At 37.8% G+C, this 17,870-nt stretch overlaps 1 protein-coding gene across 1 annotated transcript; it reads left to right on the forward strand.

The window, feature by feature from the left end:
* Positions 1-3,640: 3,640 nt before the first annotated feature.
* Positions 3,641-17,008, forward strand: sult6b1 (sulfotransferase family, cytosolic, 6b, member 1). Its single transcript, XM_020626273.3, has 7 exons — positions 3,641-4,027; positions 9,124-9,236; positions 12,208-12,297; positions 14,047-14,173; positions 14,928-15,022; positions 15,434-15,587; positions 15,693-17,008. The coding sequence occupies exons 1-7, from the start codon at positions 3,832-3,834 to the stop codon at positions 15,818-15,820; spliced, it is 903 nt and encodes a 300-aa protein (XP_020481929.2). The 5' UTR covers positions 3,641-3,831; the 3' UTR covers positions 15,821-17,008.
* The last annotated feature ends 862 nt before the right edge of the window (positions 17,009-17,870 follow it).

Raw genomic sequence — 17,870 nt, forward strand, 5'->3', positions numbered from 1 at the left:
AGTAACAGAATATCAAATGAATTCTGTTGAGATGGACTGAAACACATCCAATGACTTCTAGACTTTCTCCTCTTTAAAGCTCTTTTAAGTTTTCACTACGAGATCTGATAACTAGCCTAGATATGTTTATATAATAATGAGTAAACAATGTCTCAATTATTATGTTGTAACCTCTGCCATCTATGTGAGTCAACTCAAGGCAACAAAAGTACTTCGTTCATGTCTTTGTCTACTGAATTTCCCCCCTGGGATTCATAACGTATTTCTGATTCTGATTCTGATTAAAAACATACTCACTGCTGCTGCAGTCTGCACTTAATTAACCACATATTTCCCGGAAATGTCACATATAACTAATAAAAAGTTTAATAATGCTGTAGTAGCCTCAAATCAAACTTTAGCCAAAAGCTAAACATAATGTTAATTAGCAACATTTCCTGTTGTTGATGTTTTTTGTTTTTTTTTACAACCATGCAGTAATTTCAACAAGCGCTTATCGCACACATGAGTATGTATTCATCAAAGAGGTATGCACAAGAATACAGGACAAAAGGACAAAATGATAACATCCAATTCTACTGGAGAATGTATGACAACATCCTGTATCTGCAAACATAATCCATCCCTGAGTCCAACTCATTTGCAGAGGGGGCTACTAAAATATCCCCATGTGCTTACTTGATGTTGGCTCGTGTGTCCTCAATCTATGACATATGAACGGACTTCAGATGTTGCGAAAGTGAGATTGATTACCTCGTGTAGTATTTGTAATTCTTTCTGAAAGATTTTCATTTTCTCAGCATACCAACATTTTTTCTTGATAGGTTAATAACTTTTTTGACCCAGAGAAATCGTATTTCTCGGAAAGAAAACAAAGGTTATTTCCCTCTAACGCAGGATATAAACCATATATGAACAGCTCTGGATCCAGTACCAGTAGTACTTGTATGAATAATGTCTCCAGGATACAGGCTCAAATGCATGCCAGAAACTGTGGTGGAAAAGGATACCTTTGTCCCTTCTGCACTTGACACGTACATCATGTGGGTCTTTATTTCTCATTATGTTAATAGAAGTGTTGGCAAAAGTTCCTTTTCAAAATATGCTGATTAAAATAAGTTGTAAATAAAAGTCATTCTGAGACAGCTAGTTGCTAGAGAAATTGTTAGATCTGCTGTTTTAAGGCTGGTATTTAATTTGCACTATTGGAAATAAATGTACAGTCCAGTGTTTTTTTTCCTCAATGATTGTGACAAATCTTATAAATATGTATGCCATGTCACTTAAGATATAATGTTCTTTATTCACATCACATTGTTGTAGAATGAAACGTAAAAAATAAGGTACAGTTCAGATGATAGAGTTATAAAAAAATAAACCAGAGTAAGAAAAAATGATGGCAATGGCAGGCTGCATGTTGGAGTAATGACAAACACATTTATATACAAAATGTTATATTCATAATCATTAACTATGACACTTAGTTACAATACTTGTTTTCCTGGACTGTTGTGTTATTTGCATGTGCCAAAAGAAAATTAGCAAGGACAAAACATTTTGTGTTACAGCTGTAACGTCCGGCCTTTCAAATTCATCACAAGTGGATGCCAAAAACAATTTACATTTTAAACAGATAATTCTTTCTTTTTTTAAGGCATATATTGGATATGACAGCTGAAGAGAGACATGAAATATTTGGAGGAGAGTGTGGGGGATGACATGCAGCAAAGGACCGACTTCAGATTCAAACCTTCTGCCGCTGCAATGTAGCCTTGGTATGTTTGTGTGACATAACTTAGACTTAGACTTAGACTTTCTTTATTGTCATTCAAACTTGTACTTTACAGTGCAGATAAGAACGAAATTTCGTTGCATTTGGCCCGTTGCTGCCCGTTGCTGCTATGGCTATCCTGATCTTAGAGGTCACTCATGGTCAATTGACTGGAGAGAATGGTGAATGCACAAGTAGGGCTATGGCTTGGGCTTTAAAGATGCCTGAGCAGCACAGGGCTTTCTGGGAATGGAGCCCCTCTCACTGCCAAACTCTAGCCTGGTGGAGGAATACAAATGTGCCAACGCAAGGCTGAATATAACACTCACAGAATCCCAGGAACCCATGGTAAGAGGCGCTGGAAAGGGAGAGCAAAGCGACTCTAGCCAGTCCCCTCTCTGACACCAGGATATAGTGAACCACATCCAACAAAACAAAGGGGTCTCTGGTTTGGAGCAAATAAAACTACCTGTATAAAGGCTACTCCAACTGAACGCCATCATTTGGTGATAGAGGAAGTGTGCCACCAAGGCGAAGCAGCCAGGTTTGCCAAGACCATGTCCTAAGCAAAGCGTGGCCATAGATAGCTTTGGATGTGTAGAGAGGAGGCAAACTTCATGGCACTCCATGTGGGCTGTGGAGCAAGCAGACAAAAAGGCTTAGCTTCCTCATTAAGGCCACATGCCCTGCCTTTCGCACACAAACCTATATTTTGTTAGGGAGGAAGGCTAGGTGTCGTCAGTGCACTGTTCTTTGTCGGCTGCAAGACAACACAAGGTGGACACACCCGCAGACACAACCCAGTGCTGAGGTGTTTAGTGGCTGATTTTGAATTATAGACGTGCACATTATCGTATTTTTTACACCACTATATTGGCACCAATGAATCTGAGGGTAGCTGAAAGCTATCTTAAGCTTCATCTGACTGCATCTTTAAAGTAAGGACATTATGCTCAGGTTTCTATCCAATAGTTAAACTGTATGCATGCCGAGTGAGAAAGCAAAATGTCCTTACTTAAGCAGTTGTCTTGTAATAAACATCCAAAGCACCCTGATGTGCTGAGGTTCATAATTGGCATTGTTTCAAAATGGAAGCAATGTTGCCTGTTGGGGGTTGCTGTTGGTGATTGTAGCACTGTCTCTGGTTCTCTCAGGTATGTTAAGTAAGTGGAGTAACACCAACTCCAAGAACAATATAACACAAGTGAAGTGAAATGAAGTGCAGAAACCTTGGGAGTTTTATCAACCAGCCCTTGTAAGTCATCGATTAATCATTTCCTTTTGCATGTGACCACAAGGGGAATAACATTCTGCAGAAACTCTAGGAATAAGATTTATGTCTGTTCATTTTTTGAAGGTTTTTCTTACAACCCCCAGCTGTTTGAGGAAGGGGTATCAAGCCAAAATATTTTCCTCTCTTGAGGTTTCTTCCCCTTTCTCTTTCATGAATCAGAAGTTTTTCTTCGCCTTTTAGGGGATTTTGTTGCTCATTTGCAACCGCTGGTGAATCTGAGCTGCACAAAGATACATATATACATATACATATATATAAATACAAGATAATATTGGTACTGTTTTGGATTTGTGCGAGAGTGTGCGAGAGTGTGCGAGAGTGTGCGTGTGTGTGCGTGTGTGTGTGTGCGCATGTGTGTGTGTAAATGAGGTCCACAGTCTGTCAGCATGTACCTCCCATCTGGTGAACATTGCACAGGCATCAGACACACCTCCTCAAACGCATACATTTTTGTGTGTGTGTGTGTGTGTGTGTGTGTGTGTGTGTGTGCGTGTGCGTGTGCGTGTGTGTGTGTGTGTAACAGAAGGAGGAGACACCAGGCACCTCCTCCTCTTTTTACTACTACACACAGACACACTCACCCTTTCTCTCTGTTTCTCGTTCATTTGCAGGGCAGCAGTGGACAGACGCCGCTCCACTGCACAGAAAGCTGCTTTTCTGTTTTCAGCCTACACCCTTCATACTTGTCTGTGCGCGTTGTTAAGAAAGCTGTAGATACTTTCTGTCTGAGTTCCTGATTTGAGCAGTTACACAATACTGTTACAGGATGAGCTCTGAAGACTCCACTGACAAAGCCCTGTCCAGGATGCAGATGGCAAAGGAAATGAAGGACGAGGATAAGTTGTACAGATATAAGGGGGTCCTATACCCCTGCCTCATGTGCCCCGAGGATCATCTGAAGGCTTTGGAGAACATGGAGGCCAGGGAGGAAGACCTCATGCTGATAGCGTACCCCAAATGTGGTGAGTAACTTTGGTCAAATTTTAAAAATTCTTAATGAACTGAAGCTGTTCTGCATGAGAGGAACATATCAAAAACAATATACAGTCATACAAATTATTATTGTTCTTCCTCCCTCTGTTGTGACCTCTGAACACTCTTGCACTGGTTGCTTGTTATCTTTATGACTGGTGAAAATTAGGCTAGAGACACCACTGCTCTCTCCAAACAAATCTGAATTGCAGCAAACAGAGTTTAACTACAGAAACCAACCGAGTTATGTTCTACACAATTTTTATAGTATTTTTAAGCTGTAGAAAAAAGTTCAAAGATGGTAATGACTTTATATATTTCTGTATTTGGATCCCCTTTAGTTCCTTGATAGCAGCTGTCTTCCTCTTGTCAGGAATAATACAGCCACTGCGTAATGCAATAATGACTTTCTAGCTTTGCAGTATCCAGCCTATGACACAGCTAATAATTACTGATTTGGAAGAGATTCAGTAAATGAGAAAATGTGTTTTATGAATTACGCTTAAATAAAGTCTGATATATTGTACGGCTAAAATTTAACCGACATTGGTGGAATAACCTTTTCCATTTATGCTGAAGTGAAAAAAGGTGAACATCCACACAAATGACCAAGCATCGTATTCATATTTCTTTTGGCTTTTAAGTTGAGACTGTACTCAATTTAGCCATAACTGTGAAATATGTTCTTCACCTTTTCTGCAGTTTGACATGATTGGTCATGGTCCTGTAGAATGTTGTCATTGACTAAATAGAAAGTTGTGTTATTACAAAAAAATAACATGAAACATGATAACATTTAAATACAATAAATGTAAAATGTTAAAGACTAATGGCAAACAGTCACAAAACATCACATTGTAATTCATCATAGTTGTTAAGGTCTGTAAAATATGAAATGTAAATTAGTTTTATCAGAAATCCTTTTACTTAAATGACCTGATTGTTTCAGGGATCCTCACCAGTAACATGATTTATATTATGGAGGCTCTTAACATTATCTGCAAACTTTTCTCAATGAGAAAAACCTCTGCCCTGTAAGTAAATGTTTTGGTCTCACAGTTTATGATGACTCAACTTCATCCAATTCGAACTCATTAGTGAATCATTTTGTCATGCCCATAAAAAAAAGTAAACTTCATTTCCCAGTTTTTCCACATTAACCATGCCTTGCAGTCTTTTCTACATAAAAAAATTGTTTCATTAAAATTATAAAGTTTTGGTATCACAATCTAATGTTGAAAAAAAAAAATCTTTCTATATATCCCAAACCATGAAAGGTTCAAAATGTGAAGAGCTGAACAAGGGAATAACATTTTCCAGATTTGTATTTATTTGCAGCTTACCAAGAAATACCAAAATTAACGTCTTGAATAGAATAAAAGTCTAACAGACACTTTGAAATACAATACACTGCAAATAAACGCCAAAGATCACAACCTTTTTCTTGAACGTTTCAAAAACAGCAGCCTACTTTGTTTCTTTTGTTCCTCTTGACTTTCAAAAATGCACTTTTCCACATACTCAAAACATCTGCACAAAAAAAAGAGAGAAAGAGAGAGAAGCGAATTAAACTTCCTGGTTGGTTCACTTAAGGACAGATAGACATCTAGGATTTGAGATCTAGCAGCTGGAAAACATCAACATAGTCTGCAATGTTTCTAAACATCTCCATAACTGAGATCCAAATGTGTTTTGAGCAAACACATACTGAGGCTGTATGCAAGGGAAGAAATCCACCTCAAAGCTGACGACATATTGAAAAATGATCACAGCGGAGTATTTCCAAGCCTGAGGGCTGGGAGTTGGGACCCTGGCAGGAGGAGAAGATAAAACTAAGGGGTCAAGAAATGGCCAACAAAAGAATGTGATGACAAAACAACTTTCTGGAACAAAAAGCTGTTTACTTTGCCAGAACACACCCTCATTTATTAGACACATAAGATGCAAAATAAAGTTTCCTTCCCCTCTTGATTTATGTGTTGTAACAGTTCACTTCCTGACTCAGACCACACCATAAAGGTTTGCTTTTTTAGCGGGTTTTCTGTAAACTGACTGCAACTGGCCAAGATCGTAGTGATATTTTTACAGATACTATTTTGTTTTATGCTGTTAAAAGAAATATGTTAAAATAAAATATATTTCAATTAATGACTTCAATGTTATTTTGAAATTGTTGGTGTTTTGGAGCTGACTGTACCAGCTTTTTGCTGTGTTAGTTCCTAAGCTAAGCTAAATTAAGCTAACCGCTGACTAGCTTTATATTTATCATCATGAGGGAGGTAGGCCTACTTATATTATTTTCTTACATTCAAAATGATTTAAAGAGTTAATAGTATTATTTTGCACTATCAACAAGAGCACAGTTGCTGTGGAGATTGTTTCCCACTGTGCTTTTCGTGGAAATTAACAAGAAGAAAAAGGAAGAATCGAGCGTAATGAGAAGCAGCGATAACGTTTGCTGGGTTAGCATCAGAAGCTAACAGGCTGTTTAGCAGGGCATTTCCTTTGTCTGTGGACTTTACACTTTGGAAGTTCAATCAGAACATCAATACAAGAAAAGGAATGGCTAAAGACAACAATCCCTTCAAAAGTTGGCTGGTGTGAAACTCTGAGCAATAAAGTAGAAGAAAAAAAACATGGCACATTCCAAAAAAAGGTAAACCTGTTTCTTTATCACGTTCAGAAGTTATGCTCAGAATTCCAATTATGTTGGAACTACACTAAGATGGGTCTTTATGTATGAATTTCACTTCCCATGATGAGTAAAGAATCCCTCCTAATACTGAAAGGTTTTATATTGTTAGCTCAGTTAGGAAGTCCCAGAACATTTAGTAAGTCATTGTTAATTTTAATCTTTAAAATTATATTTCATAACTGCTTCCTTGAACAGCTACTGTACGTTTGGGCTCTTAACCTTTCTTCCAGTGATGCTTCAATAACCTTTTCACCTGAACCTCTTTGCATGCAACCTGGGTATTGTAGTGCATGACTTAGCATAAATGCCTTCGTGAATGTGGATGTGATTTATTGATATATAAAAGCACCACAAAACACCAAATTCAATCTCTTTATCTAAAAAACACAAAGAGCTCCCAGTGTCGTTTGTGCAGCATGAAAAGCTGCTGTCAAACTGGTGCGTTAGAGGAATGTGGCATGTTTTTCTTTTGGGAAAGTGTTTATTTTTGCCCAGCTGCTTGCTAGTGGAGAAACGACATGAAGACAAAAAAGTTAATCTTCTTTGGAGGAATGTCAGATTACAAACACACCCAGCCCACATCTCTATGCATAAAGGGTCAGTTTGGACAGGGGCCCACGTTGGGGATAATGGAGCTTTTTATCGACAGGGGTGTAACTTAACATGTCCTCCATCCATTCAGCCAATGGAAGCCCTTTTTTAATGGCTGAATGTCCAATTTAAAGTCAAGGCAGTTAATCAGTGTTTCATAGCAGACCGCAGCAGATTCTGGTTTCCTGGAGTCTCTGTGATATATGGAGGAGATTAGAGATCTGTTTGGCCTTCACTTCAAGAACAATAAATTTACAGTCTACTGCCGTTTAGTGGCCGGTAATATTTACTTCTGTCACTATTTTTTCTGTGTGTGTGTGTGTGTGTGTGTGTGTGTGTGTGTGTGTGTGTGTGTGTGTGTGTGTGTGTGTGTGTGTGTGTGTGTGTGTGTTTGTGTGTTAATTTAAGTGTTCCTAAAGAGTTTTTCCTATTCAATTTCTGGGATCTGGGAAACAATTTTTTAACATTTTAGATTTTTAGAACTATTAAAAGTCTCTCTTATTTCCAAAGCAAGCTCCAAGCTCAAGATCGCCTTGGTTACAAGCGCGCGCACTAACCATTGTGCCACCAGCGTGCGCCGGCTGAAACATTTTTCATGTATCTGAAAAACATGGCAAAAAAAGAAAAATATATATTATAATGTGCATTGAAATAAACATAAAACTTGTTCAGTGGTCCTACTAGTGTTTGTGTTAAGTGTTACATGTCAAAATGGGACTTTCACTATTCACAGTTACAGAAGGGTTAAACTTTGTTGCACACCACACAGAAAATAAAGTGAACACAAAACACACCTGGAGACAAAAATGGCATGACTTTTTCTCTCTAACCATACAGGTCATACCCAAGCCATAAAACAACCTTCAGATAACTCAGGCCGATGTTTCCCCTCCTGTTATATGTGCTGCAGAGTCATTATTTAACAGCAGGATCTGTCAGGGAAACAAGATTAACCTGCTGGAGAGCTACACACCAGCTAGATGCCATAACAAAAGAGAAGGAAAGAAATGAACAGATAACACATTGATGTTTTATAACCGTGACTGCTGTGGGTGCACTGAAGAATGCAAATAAAACAATCTGATGTTGAATTTGAAGCCAACGGATTCCAAATACTGAATTAGTTGCAAAATTCAAATGTATTTACAATGTATGACAATGACATTGTAACAAATATGCAGGTTTTTTGTAATATTTTGTATGAATTATTACATTGTCCATCGAAGAAAAACTGTACTATGACACAGTGATATTAGGATGTTGAAATTAATTGTTTATACAATGCACGTCGGTGTGGACATTGACAATTCGATGCAGTCATAGAACATTAGCAGTTGTTGCATACTGATGTTGCTTGTAGATTTTCAATCCACAGCTGGACCTATAGTACATATTTACTTATTTTGGGTTTACAATGTAAAGATATTTATGCTGACATTGATTCCTGAAGCACTTCATAATTAATAAAAAAGGACAACATATTCATCTGACTGATTGTCTTCAATGATGAAAACGTAGCGATGTCCGGTAACAGAAAATTGAGGATACAACTCATCGTGATGCATCGTGCGTCCAATCGAGTCGAATCAATAATAATCGTAATCCAATCATATCGTGAGACCAATGAAGATGCACAGCCCGACAGTGATATGTGCAATTTAAATCTCTGCAATTCAGATTTTTTATATATTTTTTTAAATGTTTCTGTTCCTGTCCAGAATAAGAACTGGAGGGTTGTTTAACAATGCTCAACACTACAACATGTAGATTAAAAAGTGGTGTGGTGTGTGTTTTGAACAGGTTTTAATTGGATGGTTGGCGTGGTGAGGAAGATCATTACTGAGGCCACTGGAGAAAGAGCAGAAACCAAGATGCCCCCACTGATCGAGTTCATGGGACCAAAGGTTTTAAAGGTACTCACCGGATGTGTGTTTGTCTTGATAGACTGTTTATATTATGTTGATGTATAGCCGACAGGAATTAATTGGTTTGTGGACAACAATTTGAGGCCTTTAGAGTTTGGCATTCTTGCAATCACCATCTTGGTTTTACGCAGCCAGAAGTGATTATAATTTGAGAAGAGGGTGAAGTTGGAGGGGGCGTTAACAAAAAGTCCTCAGGTAATCCTAGAGTTAGCTTAGTTTGCAAGATGCATTTATTAATCACTGTTACTTTTTTATTAACTGGGATGCCAGCTTTCGCTGCCAAAGCAAATTAAATAATGTTAAATAGAAGTACTTTCAAAAAAAATTAAACAATCAATGTGTCTTTACATCCAGTCAAACTCTGAACTAAACGTTTTTAGTTGCTGGGAGCGACTTAAAGTTGCCATGCTCTAAACATGTAGATGTATTTTCTATTTCACTATAAATGGAACCATAATGTAATAAATGAACACCATTCTTTTTTTGTGTTACATTTTTTATTTAGAAATGTACAAAGAAATTGCATCATATATTCAAAATGTTTCCCCCTTTACTTCCCCCCACCCCCCTAAAAATGAACATCATTCTTGAAGAAGATTCAAAAATTGTAATTGAGACCAAAAGCTCATTAAGAAAAAATAACTGCTGCAATCAGCCAATTGAGAAGTAGGCTCATTTTAACTTTGTATTGTTGCAATCAGTGGCGTGATCCCCCTGCTGGCCTTGAGAAAGAATATATATTCAAGGCGTTGGTGAAACTTTTCAGACCTATACAGTCTGAGTCATGTCTCCATAATTATAACCTACAGATGCAATTTTCCAGCCGTTCCTCATTATGCAATGAACAGCCCTTAAATAGTGGAACTTTTGCCCACTAAAAAATGAAAACCCTCTAAAATCATTTTGTTGTGGGTCAATCCCACCTCAGATTGTTGTACTTCTGAGTGCTAATTTATCCAATTTAAAAAAACAGGATTACTTATTACTTATAAGAAGAAAAAAAAAAGTAGATTTTGGTATGAACTGATCAAGTCTATATAGGAACACAATCTGAATGTCCTGGAGCTCTGTCAGTGGAGGGAATTCTCCTCTGTTTAACCCTGGTTTTTATTACTCTTCCCATCCTCCGTCAACAACGCTCTATTTCTTCTGCCGGGTAGAGCTTACACAGTTACTCTGGTTGTTTAACTGTTCATCGTTTTTCTGTCCTAAACCGAGACTTTATTTCACTGGGAGATCGTAAATGTTGGTGGACAAAACTGAATGGTGAAAAGGAGGCTTATCGCAAATACATTTGAGCCTTGATAGTGTATGAGTCAATAGCCCTTTCATTGTGTAAACTACAATTACTTAACCCAATAATCTAGTATAATGAGACTTAGCTGTCTTTTGTACAGGACAAAAATAATTCAAAATGAATACAAAAGACAACTGGACTTTGTTGAGGTTCTTGACGAAACAAAAAGGCTGCTCTTCCACTGTATGGGTGGAGTCTAGGAGTGAGGTTATTGATTGAGGAGCTGTGCAGCTATTGTATTACAGAAACTATTGTCATTCCAAGAGGAAGGAAGATTGATTGATTTCTTTCTTATTTCTCCGCTGTGACCTTTTAGAAAAAAAGCTGAAAGAAAATAAGAAGACAAAAGGGCACACACTGGCAGATATGATGGTCCAGGAGATTTCTGTGTGCATGAAATGAAAAGTTAAGACCGAGATTAAACTATATATAAAATAAGACTCTGCAAGAACTGAAGTTATTTATATTCTCTCAGAGGTAGTTTGCATTTTGTGAGCACGCTACATGCTAGAATTGGTAACCAATAATCTTGAAGAAAGTGTCCCTAAAAAAAGTTATATTTAGTTTACGCGTACAGCTGAAGAGTTTTCTCCTAAAATGTTTCCGTAAAAATCTGTTTCTTCTTTCAATTTTCATACCAAGCATTTTTGCACTCACAGTAGATTCAAAACTGAAAGAAAACTACAGAAAACAGTAGTAAAATAACCACATATTTAAATACAAAACTGTTCTTAATGTTTTGATTGCCTTTTTCTGATTTTGTCAGATTTCTCCACAACTGTTCAGATTTTCATGACATTTGAACGCTGGTATAATTAATGATGTGTTTATTATGCAAATCCAGGCAGAAATTCAGACAGAAAACGGCTGAATGAATTATGAAGCCAAATTCTCTAAACTACTCTAATGCTTCAAATTCTCTGGTTTAACTAGTAACCTAGTTATTGTAGCTATTAATATTTAAACAGAGGCAGAAACACAGAAATAAACTTGCTGTTTTAAAACCAAAAGCCTTGAAAGGTCAGGGACACACACACATCTGCTGTTGAAAAGTTAACTTTTTAAGTTTAAATCTATAGCCTGAAAGCAGCTTTGACCATTTATGTGACATAGAGGCAACAACACCAGAAAACAGCCTAACTGCTGTTTAGAAACCAACAAAGAAAAATAAATCACTATTTACTTTGTAATGAAACACTTTCCTTTTTGTTAATGATGGACCATTCAAATCTTTTTTTATAACGGTGCCAAGCGTTAGTTTGATTTAACATGTATTCAATGCTGAACTGTTTAAATCATGTAAAATCAATTGGGAGGAAAATACCTTTTTTCTCAGTGAGAGTTAAATGGTCAAGTCTCTAGTCTTAAAACACAGAATCAGTGGCTCATTAGCTTAGCTTAGCATAAAGAGCAGAAACAGGTGGACAGAGGTGAAACTGAATCAGACCATGTTTTTTTACATTGGGAACTTAAAGCTCTTTGTGTGAAATGTTGGCAGGGAACTTTTTAACTCTTTGTAAATATTATTTTAAGAAAATGTATAATTCTGGTCAATATGCTGTATGTTATATACTGTATATACAAAACATATTTATATTTATGTACATTTATTTATTATAATATATGACATTTACTATCCCTACTGCCCTTGTCTCCCCTCAGGCTGTAAATGAGGCTCCATCTCCAAGGTTTCTAGGGGCTCACCTGCACCCTGATAACATCCCCGCCTCCTTCTATGCAAAGAAACCCAAAGTAAGTTTCAAAGCTTTTGTAGTAAGATGTTAAGGTGACCCTTATCAACTAGGGGCAAGGGAATCTAGTAAGGTCAAAAGATCAAAGCTTACCATGAAATCTTTTTATTAAAAGTCTGATGGGGATATAAAACCATATTAGATTTTCAGAGATGGAATGCAAAGAAAATCTGAGAATATCAAAAATCAGGAAATTACAGGGGGGGGGGGGAGGGACTAAAGGCTCAGACATTGGTGTTTATTCCCAGCATCGCAGACTGTTTTTTAGGAACATTGACTGTCACCTTTCTGGCAGGGAAAAAAACAGAGCTTGTGAGAAAAGTGTAGCAGCTGAATACAGTATAAGTGGTCTTACATCTACCTATAATGTAGTTCAAGTAGTAAACTGCCAGGGAGAACTATTACATTTCCTGTTACCAAGGACAAGGGGCCCAGGACTGGTGTAGGGATTCTCTTGAGCCCTTGGCTAAGCACCATGTGTGTAGGAGTTCTCCCACGGAAAACCACTAAAGACCTGGCTGGACCTACATGGAGGAGGTTGATTGTTTAAAAGAGGTTGAAGTGGTATCCCGATCTGAAAATGAATTGTGTTTTGTTGTAGGAATGCTTGCCATGGATCCTGAACACACTAGGGGAAAATGCTAATCACCCACATTGCTTTATCATCAGATTTACAATAATATGTCTTGTACACTTGATCTGATCTGCAACTGATGATTAGTGTGATGATAAATGGCATGCAACCAGACAGACCAGGTAAATCTTTCTTTGTAGTAAGGGTGAACTGGGAACTGACTGTCTGAATATCCTCAGTACAAACTGAAACGCATTCCCAGTGGAGGTGCCGTTGGCAAGGGTTGTCCCTTGTTACAGATTTGGTTTGTTATTTTCATATACAAGATCTCAAGGTACAGGAAGAGGCACAGGAGGAGAGTTTCCAGTTAAAGGACCTCAGAGTTGCTTCCATGTATTTATCAGATGACTATTAGCAGTTACTTGGGTGGTTTACAGCCAAATGTGAAGCAGATGGGATAAGCACCTTCAAATCTGAGGCAATGGTGTTCTACTGGACAAAGTGATGGATTGCTCATTTGAGCATAGAAGTGAGTTACTATCTTTAGTAGAGGAGCTTAAGTAAGTTTATGAACAGCATATCAGCAGTAAAAGGGTAAATGGACTTTTCTAGTCTTCTGACCACTCAAAGTGCTTTTACACAACATGTCACAATCACACACTCATGGCAGAGGCTGTGACATTAAGTTCCAAATTGTCCCTCCATACTATTCCATTCACACTGATGGAGATTGGGATCAAACTCCCAACCTTCCAGTTAATAATCAACCAACTTTACCATTGAGCCACAGCCACCCACCAATGCACCAGCCCACCCGGGTAGGCTATTGTACCAAGGCATACTATTGAAGCGGGAGCTGATCCAAAAGGCAAGGCTTTCAACTTTGCCAGTCGGTTACAGTTACAAGCTCAGACAGTGTAATAACCTTTATAGCTCAATTTATTAGGCATCAGAGGCATTACACGAAAAAGCATCTTTCTTTCTTTGCCGGACTTTGTATGTAATATGTCTTTGTGTTTATGCCCATGTGTTGTTTTTCTTCTTCTCTTGGATGATGTTTTATTTTTTTTGTGTCAAATGTATGTTCTTCAGTCTACTGTGTTGAATTTTAACTCCATTGCTTTTAGCGCTTCTGTACAACAAATATTCAATTGCAACTTTTTTTGTGTTGCGAAGATGCTGGTGATCTTCAGGAACCCTAAAGACACTGTGGTCTCCTTCTATCATTTCTGCAACAACAACCCAGTCCTTCCCTCTCTAAAGTCCTGGGACTCCTTCTTCTCTGACTTCATGAGCGGAGACGGTGAGAAAAATCCACACTTCCAACCCTCAGGAGCCAAAGACATTTATGTTGCATTTTTTGATTAATTTGTTTTCACCACCCAACAGACAACACAGTTGTATTATCCCCCTATCATGTGATGTATGGCCAGACTAACCCTTCCTCCTTATGGCCTCACAGTGTGTCAACCCTGTAGTTGACAGATATAAGTTAAGATAAGATAATACCTTATTGATACCCAGAGGGGAAATCCAGGCATTGCAGCAGCACAAAGACAAGTAGCAAGTAGGTAGTACAAAATCAAAATCGAAACAGAATAGGTAAGATAAATTCAAATAAGATAGAAAGTATATACAACTGGAATATAAAGGAGTGAAGTAAATTATACAGGACAATGAAGACGATCTGTGCGTTGGATGGAAAGTTAAAGTAACGAATAATGATTTAAAGTGACTTGGTATGATGAATAGCAGCAGTAAGGAGGACATACATACTACCTTGAACTGCCTGACTTTATGATCCTGAGCTCAGCTGGGTTTATGATGTAGTAAACAGCCAACTCAGCGGGCTCACTGAGAAATCTGTGTTGACTGCGGCGCTCTACTCAGCGAGTCTAGTAAACCAGGAAACACAAAATCTGAGTTAAGATGATTCTCACGCCTTCTCACAGCAAAGTATTCTCATACCTGTATGTTAGCAAGACGGGGCAAGAAAAGAGGTTTGAAAGTACAAATAGCTTTCTCATCTGTTTTTATCTCTGTGTATGTATGTTTAGTTCCCTGGGGGTCTTACTTTGAGCATGCCTTGGCCTGGGAGAAGAGGATGGATGACCCCAACGTCATGATTGTCACCTTTGAGGAGCTAAAACAGGTAGATACCATTGGGTCACTTTATAAAACATTTTAGATTTTTAGATATTTCCTTTTTACGTATTTAATCTTCAAAACACCACTTATTATAATGAGATACTGGAAATGAGTGAAATGTGTATAAGAAGCTCTTTTCCCAAACACAAGAACCTTCTGAGGGTTTTCATGTCTGTTTTATGTTTACAATATTAATACAAAACTACTGATTCAACAAGGTAATATATATTTTCTTACTCTTTAAGTTGACAATGTCTCTATATTTCCAACAGGGTTTCAGTACATTTGATTTCTTCTAGTCAGCCAGAGGTTTCAGTCAAAATCCATGAAACATCAACATACAATTGAATCTTGCAGAGCAGAGATCATCAGTCACAGTCAGTAACAACTTTGTTTTTTTTTGTCTGCCCTGTAGAACCTGAATGAGGGCGTCCGTCAAATCAGCACCTTCTTTGGCTTCAGCTTGACCACGAGTCAGGTCCAGAAGATCACTGAGGAGAGCACCTTCAAAGCCATGAAGGAAAGCTCTGCAAATGCCCACACTATTGGGAACATCATCTTCAGGAAAGGTGCCTGAGAGACTTTTTTTTATACCTAAACTGTTTTACCCATTTCACTAAATTTACAAAACAGATGGAAAATATGATACCTCTCCTATTTGAATCCCTGTGCAGGTGAGGTCGGTGACTGGAAGAATCACTTCACACCAGAACAGAGCAGAGAGATGGATGACGCCTTCAACAAACACCTGGCAGGAACAAGGCTGGGAGCCAAACTCAACTACCAGATTCACTGTCAGTAGGAAGCCAGGGAGAAATCAAAGGGAGGGAAATGTGTTGTTTTCTACGCCTTGGGGACTTCTCTGCCCTGAGCTGAGGGCCCCCTCCTCAGGATAGATCTGCACAGATCTCTTTCTTTCCTGGTTTGGACTTCAACCCCAAAGGCATCAACTCTTCTGACATTGTTGGAGGCAGGAATGTCAGGCAAAAAACTGCCTGGGAGGCTCAGTTCAAGCAGTAAAGTCCGTTCTGAAAGGCTGGAATAATGAAGAAGAAATTAAAAAAGAGGGGATGCAAGAAGTAGATAAGAATGCATTATGGGTTATTTACCTTTAACATGATGGCTGACACATATCATTCAAGGAATAGTTTTACATTTTGGGAGATCAATACCCTCCTTGTATTTTAAAACTTAAGAATGTTATAGCAGGGCTCACCAAAAGACTGCTGTCCAAGTCCTGTAAAGAAACAAACCCAAACCTTATTTTGACTTAAACTGCATATGTTAAGTTTTAAGATTGGGTTATAATGTAATTTCACTTGTATGTTCATAACTTTAAAAAATGAACTCACCTTTGCTCAAACCCCCAATGAAGGTTGCGACAACGTTGTGCCCCCCCCCCCCCCCCCCAAACAAAAAAAAATGTCAAACTATTCTTTTAACCAACTCATGGGATTCCACATTTTGGTTCATCTGGAGTCTATCTGTTTGTTAAATAGAGAGATGTCAGTGAAAATAACAGTTTACAACTTAAAAAAGACAATACACAAGCATAGGCTATGTCAGAAAACCTTTCTTATTCGTTTAATGACTTAAGTACTGCACTCAGTTTTTATAGTCATCAGAGGAAATAAAACTTCAAGTACTGCATTGTGTTTTAACAAACAGCCAAGTCAGTTTGCTCTGAGCAAATCAAAAATGTTTAACCAGGCCGTTGAATTTCTACTATTATGAATGTAGCATTGTTTGTCTCTCTCAGGTGTCAGATTTATCTATAATGATAAGTCCCAGGTTGCTTTATTTCCTCATGTTTAAAAGCTGTTTACAAACATAACAGTTGAATTATCCTCAAACTGGCAGCTATTACTTGAATCTTGTGGAGAAACTGTAGTGTTTAGATAGTTCTTTAATGTGATTTTTGGCTAATACATGACCTACATTACATCTCTTTTCATGACCATTACATAATCAAAATAAAAGTCAACCCATATCTCAAATTGTTTGACTCCTTTATTGCTCAGCAGGATGGATTCATGCATGAAGCAAGAAAAGCCACCAAGGATCTGCACATGTGGTTATAAAACAGGTATTATGTGTGTATAACTTAAGACACCTAATGGAACAAACGTGATGTTGCATAGTTAAACACCAAGTGAGCCACACAGATACAGACTTGAGAGTAAATTGAATGAAGTAAAATGCAAACAAAAAAGGCTGTCTGAAAGGAGTCCAGTAGCCTATTAAAATATCTTAATGAGGACAAAGTTGTCCAATGAAAGGGTTAGAAAAAAGCAGAGCCACACGCAAAGTCCACAGAAACAAGGATGAAACGAAAAGATAAGCACAGAAGGCAGACTTAATACACACATGGTCAGACAAAGGTGAGACGGACAAGACAAACATAGTTACAAATGCAGGAAAACAGACTAGGAAGGTAAAATGGTCACTATTATTCCTTGAGGTGTAAATAAAAATAACTTAATAATAACTTTTTTTTATCTGTATTCTTGTCCTTGTAAAAATCTCCTGTGGGAAGATTTTAGTTGGATGTAAAACAGACTGATAATAACACTGACGCCTCTATATGGCCTACAAAAGCAAACAAGACCAACCACAACAATGTCATATTTTCTTAAAGTTATTTTTTCAATGCTTGGAACCGCTGCCAAGGATGACTGATGAAGTTAGTCCAACTTTTTTAACTTTTTAAAATAGTTTCCACAGCAAATATTCTTAGTGAGTAACAAGTTTGACTGATCAAAGAAAGCAGGATGTATATAGATAGATATAGATAGATAGATAGATAGATAGATAGATAGATAGATAGATAGATAGATAGATAGATAGATAGC

This window comes from Labrus bergylta, chromosome 10, assembly GCF_963930695.1.
Source record: "Labrus bergylta chromosome 10, fLabBer1.1, whole genome shotgun sequence".
Classification (NCBI taxonomy): Eukaryota; Metazoa; Chordata; class Actinopteri; order Labriformes; family Labridae; genus Labrus; species Labrus bergylta.

Excerpts from the sequence above, each read along its gene's own strand:
- sult6b1 (XM_020626273.3), top strand. The coding sequence starts at position 3,832 with ATGAGCTCTGAAGACTCCACTGACAAAGCCCTGTCCAGGATGCAGATG. Across the intron at positions 4,028-9,123 it reads GATAGCGTACCCCAAATGTG|GTTTTAATTGGATGGTTGGC; the intron begins GTGAGTAACTTT and ends TGTTTTGAACAG. Across the intron at positions 14,174-14,927 it reads TGACTTCATGAGCGGAGACG|TTCCCTGGGGGTCTTACTTT; the intron begins GTGAGAAAAATC and ends ATGTATGTTTAG.